The 18300-nt window shown below is 36.4% G+C and overlaps 1 protein-coding gene and 1 long non-coding RNA gene across 2 annotated transcripts in view; one reads left to right on the top strand and one right to left on the bottom strand.

The window, feature by feature from the left end:
- LOC136848450 (uncharacterized) overlaps positions 1-17641 on the top strand; it is a 370363-nt gene extending 352722 nt beyond the window's left edge. The window contains 2 exon segments of the mRNA XM_067120740.1: positions 4297-4499; positions 15644-17641. Coding sequence (XP_066976841.1) covers positions 4297-4499; positions 15644-16334 — 894 coding nt within the window. The 3' untranslated portion in view covers positions 16335-17641.
- Positions 9641-18300, bottom strand: part of LOC136848469 (uncharacterized) — a 100709-nt gene continuing 92049 nt past the window's right edge. The window contains exon 3 of the long non-coding RNA XR_010856026.1: positions 9641-9752. This is a non-coding gene — a long non-coding RNA (uncharacterized lncRNA). The remainder of the gene's footprint in view (positions 9753-18300) is intronic.

Here is an 18300-nt window from a genome sequence, read left to right as displayed (position 1 = left end):
TGTAATTGGTTTGTAATGACGTTTGTTCCATTGTGAATAAGAACCTACGTTTTCATGAGTAGCCTAGTGTTGCCTGACCTGAGCTGGCCTTACTCTCCCATTGTGCTTGCAGCCATGTCCACTTTAGCATGTTCACAGAGTTATCTCCCATTTCTGCTGTGTTTTTCCTTAATGTCTGTAGGGTTAGCATGCCCTAAACATGATTTTCTGCATCAGGATTGCTGCCCCCAAGTGTTTCTTTCCTCCATAGCACAGTGTGGAGTTTTGTGTCCCCTGTATTTCCTTTCTGCCCTATTTCCTCAAGGAGAAAGGAGTATGTACCTGTGGTGAGGAGCACAAATCACATGGCGATCGCTATTGCTCATAGCGAGTGATAGTGTGGCGTCCATGTGTATTGGTGGTCCCTCCTTTCCTTTTAGTGGGCCTTTTTAGGGTATTGGCCAGTGTATTTTTCTGAAGGGCGAGTCTTATGTGTCTTCTACGTTAATTAATGATTTTTCAGGGGCAGTTGATAGGCACACTTTGTTTTTTCCTGGGGTGCTGTGTGGTTCCCGTGTGTATATGACCCCCTCTCCCTTGTTCTCTGTGCATATGACTATAATGGAGTTTGGTGACCGTATATTGGCCGAGGTGTGCATCAACTTATTGGTAATTTGAAAAAATTTTATTGCAAATTTTTAACTGAATGTCCTTGTTCTCACTTATGTTAGGATTTAATGGAGTTTTTTCTCACTGCAGGTCTGATGTGGTGAGAGGGATCACCCTAACATAAATGTTTGGCTACATTGTTAAGGAAGCGCTTTTACTATAGGCAGTCCCCGGTTATCGGCAGGCTCAGTTATCGGCGATCCTGTTTTATGGCGCTTGTCTAGTGACGAAAATCGGCTATTTTTGGTGCCAATTTCCAGTTATCAGTGCCAATAAGTGGGTATTGGTACCGATACATACCTAATAGAGGTGCTGATACCCTGTTATCTGAACTGAAAATCACCAGTTTTTGGTTATCGGCGGTTTTCACTTATCGTCACACCATCGGAATGGAACCCCCCCGATAACCGGGGACTGCCTGTTCATACAGTAGAAAGTGAACAAGTGTAAGTACCTGGTAAAAGTTGGTGTTCAGGATCATGTCTATGTCACTGAGATAAAGCCAAAGCCCTACCTCATAGAACCACAATACTCTTGTGTGTTTACGAGAGACTGCAGTGTATTAGCATAAACCTTTTGTTAGTTAACATTGTGTGCAGTCTGGCATCTGCTGTATTTTTTATAAAGTTTTACTGTTAATGGACAAATTTGCTCAGTGGAATGCTCCAAGTTTCAGTGATTCATTGATGAAAATTACCTGCAGTGTGGTGCAGTGCTGAATTAGAAGCTTGTACTAAATTGATAACTGCCATATAAAGAAATTGGTATTACACATTTGCAAATCATTGTGCCCAAATGTACTGGACATGCAAAACTGAGTGCTTCAAGTTCGTGATTGATTTATGAAAATTACCTGCAGTGTAGTGCAGTGCTGAACTAGAAGCTTGTTCAAAATTGATAACTGCCATATAAAGAAACTGGTATTACACAGTTGCAAATCATTGGGATGCACTTGACATCCAAAACTGAAGCAGATTGGCATGTATAAACAAAGAATATGAAGAAATTGAATACTAATTGGAAATGCTTATTGCTAGTGTATGCATGATGGTCATCATAAATTAATGATAGGGAACTGATTAATTGTACAGGCAGTCCTTGGTTATCGGCGGGGTTCCGTTCCCAACTGCTCGACGACAACCGAAAATCGGCAATAATAGCACTGATACCTGGTTAGCGGCGCCGATAACTGGTGATCACTGCCGTCAATAAGAGGCAATCAGCGCTGATAACCGGTTATCAGCGCCTATAACCGGTTATCAACAACGAAAATCTGGTTATCGTCGTCGCTAGACAAGCACTGTAAAACCGGATCACCGGTAACCGAGGCTGCCGATAACTGGTGATCACCGCCGTCAATAAGAGGCAATCAGCGCTGATAACCGGTTATCAACAACGAAAATCTGGTTATCATCATCGCTAGACAAGCACTGTAAAACCGGATCACCGGTAACCGAGGCTGCCGATAACCAGGGACTGCCTGTATTCTTAATAGGGATTTTCTAAAGAGACTGCAGGTGCCATCTCCAATCTCCTCAGACCATTGTCCGTCAGAGCCTATCAGGGAAGATGGATGGTCTTCCATTGTTGGTGTCGTGGAAAGCGTCTTAAGCCTCTCAAGACCACTGTGGAGGAAGTAGCAGACTTCTTCATCTTTCTTAAGTGGGAGAAAGCCTTTTTAATAGCTGCAGTTGAGGGTTGTAGAGCCACCCTCATACAGCTGATCTTGCCTTAGGGCATAAACCCATCCTCTTCCTGGGAACTGTTGTCTAATATCAGGCACTTGGAAAAGAAGTGTCCCCGATGAAAGTTGAAACTCCCCCAAATGGGATGTGACCAAAGTCCTCACCAGCCTGAGGCATTCTTATGAGCTCCTCAAGAAGACATCAGACTGAGAGCTGACCCTCAAGATGGTGTTCCTTTTGGCCCTTGCCTCAACCAAGAGGGTGGGTGAACTGCACACCTCATACATCGTATCCCACACACATGGGTGATCCTAATTACCCTTGACATTTGTCACAGAATTCTTGGCAAAGGCCCAGAACCATTCGGCCCCAGACTGAATTTTTGAAGTTTTCTATCCCCATGCTCGAAGATTTTGTAGGGGATGACAAGGACTAGATGCTCCCGAGTCCAATGAGAGCCCTGAGAACCTACCTCAAGCATACAGCTGCCCACAGACCCGCCTGTAAGAGGCTATTCATCAGCACAAGGCGGGAGATGAGTGATCTCGAAGAATATGATTTCCTGGCTGAGGGAGGTGATTGTCAGGGCATACAAGACTGATGGATATAACAACCCTCCCTGGCAGGAGGGGGTTACACGACATAAGGGGGCAAGGTGCTGGAAGAGACAGTCTACCTTCACCACCTCCTTCTTCAAGGACCTGGCACACAAGTCCTTAGACACTTTCACCTTGGGTCTTGTAGTCGCAGCCCAGCAGGTGATATAGGAGTGTTGAGCCCCTCAGGAACTCGGCCAAAGGAATAAGGGGATGTCAGAATTGCCAGATGAGATTTATGAGTACATAGGACACAACATCCTGGTGTCTTTCACTGTTGTGACCAGAGCTTGGTAGAGTAGATGATGTGGCAGGGGAATAGGTGTGACTTCTTTTTTCCACAGAGACGTACCAACCTTACTCTCTCACAAAACATTAGCCTCCTGCCTCTGAGTGAGTCTGCATTGCATTGGAACAAATACCAAATTCTAAAGTAATTTGTAATTTTCCTAGCATATGAACCTACACTTTCAAAGGTATCTGTTGACCCTTGGCAGGTTCACACAATGGAAGAGTAAGGCCAGCTCAGGTCACGGTTACGCCTACTCAATAGCATTTTGTTAATGAGATGATTCAGTGACAGGCAAAGCGAGCCGAACATGAGTAACTCCACCTATGGCTAACACATAACTTTAGAGTTTCTTCTTTCAGTCTCTTGAGCTGTTGTGTCTGGGTGCATTTTACACCGAAAAGACTTTGTAATCAATCCATTTGTGTAAAAATGTTTTATTGTAAAAACATTTTTTCATTCATGCTCTTGCATGCTTATTTTATGAGTTGAAACTTTTGATATTGCACTGTTGTTTCTAAATCACTTCCTGCAAGTGTTCTGTGTTGTATCTTATGTAGGAGAGAAGTTATGGTCATAGTTGGAGAAGTGGAAATTACTGTGGTTATCATCAGTCATAGGTACCATGTTTGTTTTATTTGTGGTCTCTCGTCAAAGTAAGATACGAGGATTGGGCAGATCATATGCTGCAAAGGACTGGCTTCTAAAGTGGGTGCTGTGGGGACAGTGGCTTTTAGCCTATGAGGTGGAAAAAGTGCTTGGTGCACAAGATTGAGTTTCACTGTGTAAAATGTTGAGCATCAGATTTTCTGGCATTAGGAGATTATTGTGAAGCTGGGTTTGGAGCCAGTGAGAAGTTCATGGATAGGAATCCTTGCTAACAATATACAGTAGCACTTTTAATGGTAAGCAACTGAAATTTTACCAAAATTACTCAACTTTTCATTTAAATGGTGTCTGTTGACCAGTAGGGAGGTCTTCATATTGTTGGTAGGATGTAATTCAGTGCTAAATAGCAGTTTATTTTTATAAATGATTTTTAGGTTTCTAAAAAATTCTTGATATTCTTATTTTTTAGATTCATGCAGATAAACCAAAAACTGTCAGGAAACTGAAGCGTGATGTATATGATCAGCTATATCAAGCAGAATTTGAATGTGGTTACTGTGGTGAGAAAGGGCGCAATTCAGACATGACCAAGCATCAGAGATTGTCTCACCCAAACCTGCCTCACAAGTTTACCAGGGTACCTCCTGCTCCAAGAGAAAATACATGCTACAGGTACAGTATTTGTTTCATTACTTTGTATTTTTAGCTTTATCCTTAACAGCAGTTACATTCTGATTTTATGCTAAATTTTCCTGTGGTTCTTTGAACAGCATTTTTATATAATTACAAATGATTTGGCAATTGTATAACCTTGGCTGGTGACTTTTGAGTGCATGGTTAGTCTCTTTAGTAATGATAATTCATGTTAGTAATGATAATTCATGTAGGTATTCTCATATGTCACAAGTTCAAAACAAAACCCAGTTCATGTAGGTGTTTTCATATAGCATCACAAATGTTCATAAAACCCATTTCTTATAGTGCCAGAATTGTTTTTCACAAAAACGTCTCCGGGCAAAATTTCTCCAAAAGAGGAAGATGAGGAGTAGCAGTGCTCTGTAAATGAGTAATGCACTTTGCAGAGACCTGTTGGGTCTAATCTGGCAAATCTGTTCATTAACTCATGGATATGCCTAACAGTGATAGCACAAACTTTTTCAAATTTCTCTATGGTAATGGTGCATAAAAATATGTAGGTACGTTTCTTTTTTTAAAGATCACCACCTGAGGAATCTGTTTTAGCAACTGTTTCAGTGATCATAATTCTGTACCCGTAGCACCATTTGATAGCACCTGTATCTCACATTGTAGATTCTGGTGTCATTTATATCTCATTTGTAAGTGTGAACTAATGTAAAGATATTATTCCTATGTAATTTAACAGCGACTGTTTATCTGTAATGTTTTTCTTGTAACTTGTTAAGTGTTTGAAGTTAGTGTTTTTTAAATGTGGGCATGAAGTTTGATTTACCTTTTTGTTGCTCATCATCTTGTTCTCAGTGTTAGACTAGTAATGCTCAATTTTTGTGATAGTTTCACATTGAATACCTTTCATTTGGGGTTTCATATTGAACACCTTTTATATAGAGTTCATAGTATTTGTGCCTTGATTAATCTTCTTATTTGGTTGACAGCAGTTTTTCACTTGTACCAGAATAGTTTATGTATGGAGTTAAGACTTAAATAACTTGAAACATTAACAGATTATTATTTTCAGAAAGCCAAAAGGTAACTTATAAGTTTTGACAGAATTAAGACTATTTTGACATCCTGATTATACTAGAGCAGGAATGAGTGGTATTTTCAGCTTCCTACATCAGGCAGCACTGGTTTCATCAAGTCCATGGTAGCTGTAACATTGTTACCTTTTTATTTTTTCTTTTACATGCCAAGGGCCTGTTTTAACCAAATGTAATGATGTTCTTTAATGATAATACTATGCCATACTGTATTTTCATAAAATGGACAGTGAACATTTTAATGACACTAGTTATGAGCCTTACCTTTCACCTCCTTTTAACGTGGAGTAGCATTGCCAAGCTGGAGTTAACTCCTTTTTATATTTAGGGGGACATTTTATTTTTTATATCAAGTAAAACCAAAACCAGTTTCATGATTCCTGCACTGTTTATATTGAATAAAAGTAAATCTCTAAAATAAAATGCCATATTTTGCTTGCCATACCAGCAAAACCTGTATCATTCAATTTTCAATTGGTTAGAAGCCTGGATTAGGTGTAGAGGAAGCAAGGAAGGTTTTTTTTCTGTGATGCTGTGATGTTCCCTCTTCTTGGATTATTATAATAGATTAGCAGCAGCCTCAGTATCCTGAGCTACTCTTCATCAATGGTTTTATAAGCACACTTTCACAGCAGATGTACTAGCAGCATATCGGCACCACTCACCAAGTCTGGCCACTTTGTCGAAAATTAGTGATTTTCAGCAAGTTTCGGGGTTTATTGGCACTGAAAAGCACCGATTTTCGGTTATCAGGTTCTCTGTTAGCTAAGTATCAGCGCCGATAAATGGAAATCGGCGATTTTCGGCTCCGAAAATTGACGATTTTTGTTGCTAGATAAGCGCTGTAAAACCGGATCGCCATTAACCGGGGACTGCCTGTGTTCGCAATTTCCTTATCTGATATACAGTATCTGAATTCTCCTCCATATTTGTAAAAGTATTCTGTTTAAATTCAACATTTTCTATGATATTAAAATGAAAATTGGCACGTAGTATTTAGAATTTATCATGCAACCAAACTGGTCTACTCGACTGTCGGCTTTACAGGCATGCCAACTGAACCTCCTACTTCTATGCATTTTACCGCCCTTCAGCCAAGCGGACTGCGTTTAGTTTAGTAAGGAAGTTATAAAGTGATATATTTTTTATAATATCTTATTTGCTAAATTAAAATAACACCTTTTTAACAAAAGATCTTTAAACAAGATAATCTGATGACATCAGATATGTAAAACTCTACTCATGTTTTATTTGTGTAAAATAACATCTTTTAACAGAAAGATCTTTATACAGATAACTCTCTGATAAGGTTGGCTGGCCTGTTCATATCTAAACATCATGAAATATTTCATAATGATTCAGACACATACTTAAAAACTTGCAGAAAACAAGGCATTTTCTTGGTTTTATTTTTTTTACTTGTTATAATAGATTATCATTTTCATGTTATCAAAAGTTTTTCTCAAACTAATTAATATGAGTATAAAAAAGAATTAAGATCTGAATGACATATTTCATAAAATTATGCAAAATATTGTACTGTAATTGCACAAGTTTAATTTAGATAGATTATACTGGGCTAGGCTTCCAATGCCTGTCTCACTCTAGGTAGATTCCACTGATAATGCACATTACATCCAAGTTAGCTTTTGATGAAGTAATAGGCTTAGAAGCAAAAGTTCAGTAGGCAAAATGCAAATTATTATACATTCAGCAGGTTTACCAAACTTGTGGCTTGTCTAATAATTAATTACTAGTACTGTACTGTACTTATAATTAACATCCACATAGTATTTCATGCAGAACACTGGTATAAACATCAGCCAAACAGAGAAATAGTTGTTTACTGTAACTATCAAATATTTATTGAGAGTTATGTTACAGTCCATAAATTAGAAATAAAATACATTTTTATTCACCCTTACATGGAGAAGGACGCCTAAGAAAGTATACCACCAAATTTAAGCTGCAGCTTAAAGCTATGGCTAAAAAAATTGATCAAGTACAGGCTGCAGAAAGATTTTGGATAGGCAAAAGTGACATCTGAAACTGGTAAAATCCCAGCTTCACTTCATTTAAAATTTACTGCCTGTTTAATTATAGTAATTTGCATTTTTAAATCCAACTTTGTTAATTTACAAGGAAAATGTATCCAATTATGTTTGATCTTGCAACTTTGATAATTTATGAGAAAAATGTATCTCCAGATTGTTTCATCTAGCAACTAATGGCAATATGGACGTTGGTAGTACTAAGTCAGCTGAGAGTTTGAGAACGTAAACTTTACAAGACTGCAAATGATGCATGATCCATCGTTTGTTTATTTACTCTGTAATAGGATGATAATACATGCAGTATACTGTAATTTGATACAGTCACAAAACAAGTTTCAGTCAAATTATCATTATTTTAGATATAGCTGTACTATTTGATTTTTGCAAATAAAAATACTTCACAAAAATTTTGGAATTTGGAGCTTTTCAGTTTTCAGAATTATGGATACGGGATTGTTAACCTGTACTGTGCAGCCCCACCCCTCTTTCTCTCTCTGGTGCAGTATTTTTTATTGACATTTATTTATTGCAGTACAGTATCATCAATATATTTAAATTAATACAATATTATACATAATACATTAATGTAGAATGACATATATATTTTTAAGTTGTGTATATGTATATTTACTGTATACATTATGTTTAAAGTTTGCACTTATTGTATGCACTCTGGGTTATACTTAATAAGAGAGAGAGAGAGAGAGCATATGCACAGATAGTCCATTGCTGTGTGTAATTTTAGTGCATTTATGTCTGCTGTCCATAACGTGTCAATGTGCGTCTTTCATCTGTTGTATCAGTGCTTTAGAATGTATGGATTTAAGCTTTCTTCACACTATTATCAGAGTTAGGCGAGCACAGGATATTGATGTTTTAAGGTGTTAGGAATTATTTGATAATAAAACTGTTAAAAAATGTACCATTTATTGATAATGAAAGATGAATTGGGAGTTTGGGGTATATGTTTGGCATTGTGGAAATATATCGCTCATACAACTAATAAATTCAGATAACTAGCAACCCTTTGGTCCCAAGGGTGCTGGTATTTTACTGTAATAATAATATTTAAATGAATATTGGTAATATTACAGCATTATGGAGTTTGGCTAGGCACAAGCGCTGGTTAACTACAGTATCTGGGTGAACCAGATATCTCGGCTTTCCAGGCCCAGGGTATAAATTTTCAGCCATTTTTAAAAGGAGTTTTATGCCATCAGATATGGTAGTTTGGTGATTATTCTTTCTGAATAACCCTACCTGCATGGGAGATGGAGTTAAGCCATCCCAACATTCTCAAAGCGTCATACATCACTAAAATTTGTATGGTTAATTTTCTTAATTTTGAAGAATGACTTCATTAGAACTTTAGGGAATGGAATTTTTATGCAGTCATATAGCATCATCAGAATCCTAATGGGTTACCTGAGTTTCCTAGATTTAATAAGTAATTGAGCAAGGTACAGTATTCAGAGAAAACAGTAGTAAGACACTCATGGCATTTCTCCTAAGTCCTAAGAAGTCTTAATAAAATTTATGAGCTTCAAGAAGCTTCTATTCTTACTGTTAGCTTAAGACAGAATTTCTCTTGGTTTTCGTATCTTCATGACGAGTTGTTAGGCCTTGTGGTAAAAGTTGTGGGACAGGGTTCCAGGCAGCTAAACTTACCTCCATATTCATCTCTTTCTTCCATTATGGCATCCTAATGATGTAAATTTCAGGTATTATCTGCTTCCATGTCATTTGTGGATATTTCAAGAGGTGGTGGTCATAATCCAAACCCTCAAACAGCCTACAACCTTATACTAAAATGGTTTGTCACATCCTTTATCTCCTGCTCCAGCTAGGTTTTATTTTAATTATCAGTCTGAGGACTTGGCAACTTGATTCCTCCCAACCAACACAAGATTCAGTACTATAAAGTAGGGTTTATTGTTAAGAAACAAATGTATGAAATAAAATTATTTCTAATACTAATTTTAGGAAATATGGTAGGGAATTTTGTTACAAACAAATTGGGTTAATGGGTTTGTATTGAAAATTTATTTTATGAACATTATATTTGTGGTTGGCCATCATTATTTATGAGGTTATCCTAATCATGACCCACATGGAAACCTTTTTGGCAGTACCTGAAATGTAAATGAAAACGGACATCTGATTAGATCATCTGCAAGGATGGCATATACTGTATATACAAAAAATTTCAAGAATAATATTCTCTCAAATTTCTTCAGACAAATGGGGCACTGTCCTTGAAAGCTAGGAGCTGTATTCCTAAAACAACATTATTATTAATCAGTAGATGAAACCTATTCAAATGGAACAAGCCTACAGGGGCCATTGACTTGAAATTCAAGCTTCCAAAGAATATGGTGTTCATTAGGAAGAAGAAACAGGAAGTAAAGGGAAATACAGAAAGAAGAGATCTCACTTATTAAAAAAAATTAATTAATAAATAGATAAAAATGTATTAAAAAATTAATTAATTGATAAATAGATAAAAATGTATTAAAATGCAAGGAGAATAGTGTTAAGTTAGTAATGCATTGCATCTTCGCTTGAATTCCTGAAGTTCCAATCGCACAACATCCTCTGGGAGGCTGTTCTACAGTCCTGTGGCGGTGAGGAATAAAGAACCTCTGGAACTTAGAAGTTTGACAGCGAGGCACATTTACTGCATATTGGTGCTGCTGTTCAGCAAATCTGGTTGCTCTCAGCAGATAAAGGGGATCAGGGATCAGTTGTGAATGTGAAAGCTCTCTGTTAAAATACAACTTCTGAAACTTTCATTAGAAGTGTCTCAAGTTAGATGTAAGTTAAAAGTTACACCTAGAATAGTTAAAGCTTCAGACTCATTCAGCAAAGTTCCATCCACCGAAGCGGAGGATGGGGTGGGAAAACTGTACAAGATCTGCTAATCAATAGTGTTTTCATTTTACTAGAGTTCAGCTTTATACCCCACCGACTACAACATTCCCTTATCCGGTCCATGTCCCGATTAAGGCTGAGGGCAGCTTCATTTCTCATAAGTGGAGACTTTACTACACCCACAAGTGTTGCATCATTAGTATACTGAACAATCTTGAACAGTCTTGTTTTCCAGGCCAACAACCATATTACTTGTATATACTAAAAATAACAGTGGACCAAGAACACTGCCCTGTAGAACTCAAGACACAATAGGTCTTGGTTCACTAAAGATCCCATCCACAGCAGCTCGCTGCTGCCTACCTGAAAGGAAATCTTGAAGTAACACATATCCACCCACTCCAAGATTCGGAAGTTTGTAAATAAGTGCCTTGTGATTACTAAACTGAAAGCAGCACTAAAATCTATTTGAATTATTTTGCACTCAAAACCCTTATCAAGGTTCCCTTGCAAATGGCATGTCATGTCTGAAAGAGCATTGCAGGTACCTAACTGCTTCCTGTATGCATATTGATTGTCAGCTAACAATCATTTGGTTTCCATACACTTATATAGTGGCATAAAAATAAGTGTTTCAGCAACTCTGGAGAGCACAGGGAGAAAAGAGATCAGCCTGTAGTTACTGCAGTCTGCAGATATGCCACTCTTTGGAACAGGCACTGTATTACTAAGCTTGTGCTCATCCCTAAAGATATTACTATGTTGACATGAAAATCTATAGGATCTACTAATCTTGGGAGACAATACCCTAGAAACTTTTTTAAAAAACAAAGGGATCTTCTCCACCCCAGCTATCAAGATTATCCAGAATTTTCTCAACAACCCCAGGGCAAAATGCAAATTTTGTAAGAATAGGCTCAGGATGACAAGTACGTATCAGGGAGAGGGACATTTGTCCTAAATTTGATAACCTTTCTAGGGACATACCTTATTAAAATAGCCATCAGCATTTCATTTAACTTCTTGGGATCAGGATCTAATATAGGATCTGAAATATTAAGTGCCTGACAAGCTTCAGTAATGCAATCCCAAGTGGCTCTGGATTTCAATCAGACCGTTTTTCCAGTAGTGGCATTAGGAATATACTGATTTAACAAGACAGCTATGTCCATCTCAATGGTGCAATGATCAGAAGTGCCTATATATTCACAGACTTTGGACTTGGCAATAGCTGCAACATCTGTGAATGTGAGGTCTAATCTGTTACCAGGAATGTGTGTGGTTTTCTCAAAGATGTTAGTGCTTATTGTAATTTAGATGAACACTTCAAAAGAATTAGAACACAAAAAATAAATCATACACTTAATTTTGAAACTGATGAGGACCTTGATTATAACCAAGAATTTAATATGAACGAACTTAATTTTGCCCTAAAATCATGTCGATCATCAGCTCAGGGCATGATATGATTTCTTTTGAAATGATCCAGAATTTAGCCACACTAGCTAAAGAATTCTTATTAAAATTATATAATAGCATATGGCTAACGCATGTCTTCCCAACTAAATGGAGACATGCAATAATCATACCATCAGTAAACCAGGAAAAGACCCTAGCAACCCCACTAATTATAGGCCAATATCTCTAACAAGTTGCTTGTGCAAACTGTTGGAGAAAATGGTTAGTTTGAGATTAACAAGTGTCATAACAAAACACTCAATTTTATCACCTACCCAATCGGGATCAATAGCTGGTAGATCTACACTAGACCCGTTAACTCAAATAGAAGATCATATTAAAAAAAGGATTTGAAAAGAAAAAGCTGACAGTGGCTATTTTCTTTGATATAGAAAAAGCATATGATACCACATGGAGATACAATATTATGTAGAAACTCCACAGGTCAATATTCGAGGTCACCTTCAATATTTATCAATAATTTTCTAACAAATCGTACATTTCAAGTACGCATAGAAAATACATATTCAAATTGCTACCATTAAGAGGAGGGTATCCCCCAAGGCAGTGTTTTGAGCTGCATCTTATTTGCCCTGGCAATAGATGACATTACTATGAACCTGCCTGAGGGTGTACAAAATAGTTTGTATGTGGATGATTTTGTAATTTATTATTCAAGTTATTCTTTGAGACATGCTCAAAGAATACTTAATATAGCAACAAAAATATAACCACTTGGACCAATTCCGTAGGCTTCAAGTTGTCATTAAATAAAACAAATGGCATTGTCTTCTACAAAGACAAAAGATGGGTTTGAAACAACAAACCATTAAGTTATATCTCTATAATGAAGAGATAAACATGTGCAATAGTGTTAAATATTTGGGTATAATTTTTGACCAACATTTAAATTGGAAAGATCATGTCAAATATATCAAAGCCAAAGGATCTAAAGCCCTTACTTTATTAAAGAAAATCTCATACACCAAATGGGGTGCAGGACGAGACACAATGTTAATGTTATACAATGCAATAGTACTATCAATTATAAATTATAGCTGTCCAATTTATTCAACTGCCTCAGAAACAACTTTAAAATCTCTAGATGCTTTACATCACGAGGAGTACGTATATGTACAGGAGCCTTCCGCTCATCTCCAACTGTCTCTATCTAGCAGAGGCAGGCCAGCTGCCTACCTCTAAAATATTACAGAGATCTAATTACTTTAAGAAGAGGCTTATCCCTTCAAGCAGGCACATCTCCTGCATCAAATAAATTTCTCAATCAAAATACAAATAATAACCCAAATCAAAACTCATTTACTAAAAAAACTAATCATTTATTGAATTTACATAACATGATACCCAAATTCACCCAAGAAATAAATCCGGTCACACCATGGACACTAAAAAGGGCAAAACTATGCACATATTTATCATATCTTTCAAAAGAAATATATGTCCAACGCAGAAATGTACCATCAACATGCCATGGAACACATAAGACGGAAGGGTAATCCCTTCATAATCTACACAGATGGATCCAAAAATGAAGGTGGAGTGGGCTCATCAGCCTATTCAAGTGATAAAACTATCCAAATGGGCCTTCCTCTAATATCATCAGTATTTACAGCAGAATTAACAGCCATACAATTGGCTCTCAAGATTATAACAAAAAAGGAATTCCTTCAGCACTCATATTGAGCGACTCAAGAAGCGCAATTGAAGCAATAGGATCATTTAAATCAAATAATCACCTTGTCCAAAATATACAACGGGAAATACATCAGTTAATTACAAACGGCCTTCAAATTCAAATTTGTTGGATCCCAGCCCATGTAGGCATTGAGGGTAATGAGAAAGCAGATAAAGCTGCAAAATTGGCTTGTACAATCCCCCAACTACTATGAAAGCACCCATATCAGACTGGCTAGCATCAGTTAAACCCTTAATTTATAGGGATTGGCAGAATGATTGGACAAATATACCCCCACAAAACAAACTAAAACAAATTAAGAACGAAGTTAAAAATGGCATTCTTCTACCCAAAAGCAAAGAATCAATGAGGTTATTTTAACAAGACTCAGAATAGGACATTCCAGACTCACACATGGTCATCTGATGTCAACTCCACACACAAACCCAATAACTTGTGAAAGATGTAACATCCCAGTAACAATCAAACACATCTTGATTGACTGTCCCAGATGGCATCATGAAAGAAAGACTACAAAATAAATCAATAAAGGATATTCTAGCAGAAGGTAATAACTTTTCAATTAATAATATCATTCTCTTCCTAAACAAAATTAAATTGATAAGTAAAATATAATCTCCCCTTTTTTTTTTTTTTTCTCGATTGTTTTTCTAACTCCCCCTTTTTATTATTTATTTATTTAGTTAACTACTTAATTTTTTTTTTATGTACTCTTTCCCCCATTCTTTTCCCAGCCCGAGAAGAACCCTAAAAGAGTTCAGAGGTCTGGTTAAACAAATCATTTATAACTAACTAATCTCAATCAGCTGGACAAAATTGGAAGGACACACAGAACTCAAGAGCAAACCAGCCATGTCGAGATGTGGAGTTTGAATTTAGCCACTCACCGTGCTTTGCATTATGGTCTCCGCACATAACGAATGAAGCTTTTGAATCGAAAAGACAGTCATATATACAGTAGAATTGTTGATATTTGGATTGTGGTAAACAGCAAATACATAAACATTGTGGACCTTACTGGAAATTTTAAGACAAAGAACTTCATGACAACTGCACTCCAAATTTTTCTGATGATAAATAGGTCATCTAGACTTCGTGTATACAGTCATACTTTGTGCATGTGGGATATTATGATGATAAATAAAGTCAGGGCCATCAGACCCCAGGATTAAAAGCTGAACCTTTGACTTGTTGTTACTTAACAAGAGTCCCAGATAAAAACATCAAATTGTAATTATGGGGACAACTCCAGAGATCAAAAGAGTGACCTTAAGCCCCAAATACTTATGTATTTTCTTACTGGAATGAGTAATAGGCCCAGGGTTCAGCTTAATGTCTCCCAAAAGAATTAAAGTTAACACATAAATCAGTATCAAAACTAATAAATAGACTCATAACAACAGTAACATTGTAAAAATCAACAGAACAATAAACAAGACCATCAGCAACAACAATTACATTATTTACAAAAATTCTGTTGCTAACATAAATAAACGTCACCATACGTCATTGAAAAAAGCGCCAGGAGCAACTGGTTGACAAGGTGGGGCCGGCACACCCCGTAAGGCAAAAGAAATCTGCCAGGTTTGCCGCAACAACTGGGGGAGTATATTGTAATAAAACAATCTTTACAGAAATTTATTTTAATGCCATAAAATACTGCTGGAGACAAAAAAAAATACTCTCCACTTGTGTAGATTTTTCTTTGAAGTATGTTATACCAATACTGTACGGAACTCTTAGCTTTCAAGGACTAGTGCCTCATTTGTCAGAAGAAATGTGAGTGAAGATTACTCTTGAAACTTTTTGTATATGTAGATTCTAGATTCTGTCCAGATTATCCAGGTCAAGATTAACAGTGTTATGGTGTATTTCTTGTACATTACCTTTAGTCACCAACTGTTACTATATATGTAATTGGATAAATCAGTAGAATCACTTTTGTTTATATGCTGGTAATTTCTTTTCTTTTCACAGGTGTGAAGTTTGTGCACATGTAGTAAAGAATATGTCATCCATACGGTTGCATTTGCGTCGCCGTCATCCAGAAGCTAGCGAGTTTACTTTCACCAAATTAACCTTTGATTCACCAATGCGTTTTCCCATCAAGCAACCATATAAGTGTAACTATTGTGGTGATGTAGGGGAAACTCTTCAGGAAATGCAAACTCACCATGCTTTCCTACATTCCCACCTTGAAATTAGTGTCAAGAATCTTCGGGATGAAGCACTTTCTTCAGTGCACACACCTTCCACAAGTTCATGTTCGGAGGAAGTACCAGTGGTTGGTAATGTTTCCTTTCCAGTAGCAACAAGTTCAACTTTGCCAACTCTTTCTCCAAGTTACTCTAAAAAGCCAGTGAGTGACTCTGTACCGAGATTGAAAAACACAGCAAGGAAGTCTTTCCCTGTGTCTGTCAGGCGTACTGTAGCCATGAAGTCTACTGCAAAGCCACAGTCTAGTATACTATCAAGTAGCACTGGTCAGGAGTGTTGTGATAGTTTTGACTCTACAGACTCGTCTCAGCAGTTAATTTATGCATGTGTAGATCTTGGTGCAGGTGTCCCAGTGAAATTAACAGTACAGAAGCTGGGAAAACTGATCAATTTACAACCTAGTGTAGTCCTGGAAAGATTGAATTCATTCAGATCTGCATCAGACTTGTAAGTGTTAATCTGTGGAAAATTGATATCTAGTGCCACCAGTAGTGAACAGAAGCTGCGAGTCTTTTATGATGTTATGGAGCATTGGGAAGAACTTTGAGAGTGTTATAATGAAACTCATTTCCCTGGTCCTTGTTATCTTGAAGGTGCTTTTAATAAGAATTCTTCCACAGAAGACCTGTTTATAGAGGAAATCCCATAATGGGAAAATGTAATATTTTGTAAAAGTTTTCCATCCTTATGGTCATTTTCCTTTCGTTAGTTTTTAAAGAACCTGATAATTTTTTTTTTTTTACTAGTCAGGAATGGTACATTTACGATTTGACATAAAAACAAGTTGTGTTGTTTCCTTTGCTACCAAACTCAGGTTTATTGCAGCTCTAGTGGGGATATGTTATAAACCCTCTTTGTTGGTTTTTTTTTTTCAACCAAAAATGTTAAATGTATTCTCAACTCTAGATTTATATTGTGTTTATAGTTGTATTTTTTCTGTCTACCCGTATGAAACTGGTACAAACAAGATATTTATTATGAGTTGAAGAATCTAGCTAGTTTCTTTTATATGATTACTCTTGTCATTAAGAAATCCTTGTACTTAAACTTGTGGCATTCCTTTACAAGTGCTGTTTTACAGAGTTTAAGTTTTCAACAGTAGTGTGGTGGTTTTGACTGAACAAAATTTTAAAAAGATCAACCTTTTTGCAAGAACTGATTTAGAAATGTGCTCCAAATAAAAACAGTGCCAAACGATGGATCTGAATATAATACAGTGGATGAAAACCTTTGAAACTTGTTTTCACAATAGTAACTAAAATTTGTGGCTCACACTGTCATTGAATTTTAAATGCCTTTAGTAAATTATTTATAGTTACAGTATTGAATAATTTTGTTATACTTTTGTTCCTTCCATTCCAATGTGATATACTGTAGGGTATTAAAAAGAATGCTTTGGATGATGAAGTTATAGATATAGTTTTATTGAATGTTTTCTTTGACAAAGCTCTTTAATCTTTTATTTATTGTGTAGCCTGAAAGTAATAGCAATAACAATTGGGTAAATGATAATGTAATGGTGTGTATGGTTTTGTTTCAGCATGAAAATTGATTTGAAGAAATTACACATTGCTGTTGAACTATGTGAATCAAGAGCTTATTACTGCATGTATATACAAATTTTTTCATACGTAAATCATTCCCAGATGTACCTTGATTCATACTCATGGCAAGTAGGTTGCCATTATTTGTAAAGTTTACCATTAATGAAACTTTGGATTTTTGTACATAAAATCAGAAAATATTTTAGTTGAATAACTGTTTTTTTAACATAAAACAAATTATAAGAATAATTTGATATGGAAATTTGCAAATTATGCATCTTGTGCTTAACATTATGGAGCAAGTTTGAAATAATTCTATCCATGCAGCAAGTTTTGATATAATTAGATCTTCAGTTCCCTAGCAATGACACCAAATAACACAGAATCAGGGAAAACTGTTCTTGGACTTAAACCAACTTTTAAATAATGTCATAATGCATGAAGTATAGCAGGCTGCCAAGAGGCAGCAAAACATCTTTTGCCAGCCCTGTGAGAGAGAGCTAAATAAATGAACTCAGTGGTCTGGTTAAACTACTTTATAATATTATTGGCACTGACAAAATTGGAACAGATAGCAAGCAAATGGCCTATTACAGTAAGAAACAATTTATACATAAAGCTTACTGATATATAGATGTGCAGTAGGTCAGTCATTAAAGTTAGTGAAATAATACAATAGCAGAAATTTGTAATTTATACAGACTTAAGTTCTATAAAAATCCTTCAGAATTACAGCCCCAAAATACCCTTGCACAACAACAAAAAATTTCACTTGACAAATTATACATAGATAGTAAGGGTAGAAATATGTTGGATTCCTACCAACGTAGGGATCAACCCTTAAATGCTGAGCCTCTATTTACAAAAGCGTCT

This window comes from Macrobrachium rosenbergii, chromosome 2 (genome assembly GCF_040412425.1).
Source record: "Macrobrachium rosenbergii isolate ZJJX-2024 chromosome 2, ASM4041242v1, whole genome shotgun sequence".
NCBI lineage: Eukaryota > Metazoa > Arthropoda > Malacostraca > Decapoda > Palaemonidae > Macrobrachium > Macrobrachium rosenbergii.
Note: the sequence above shows the minus strand (reverse complement) of the source record. Positions and strands in the feature narration are given on the sequence as shown.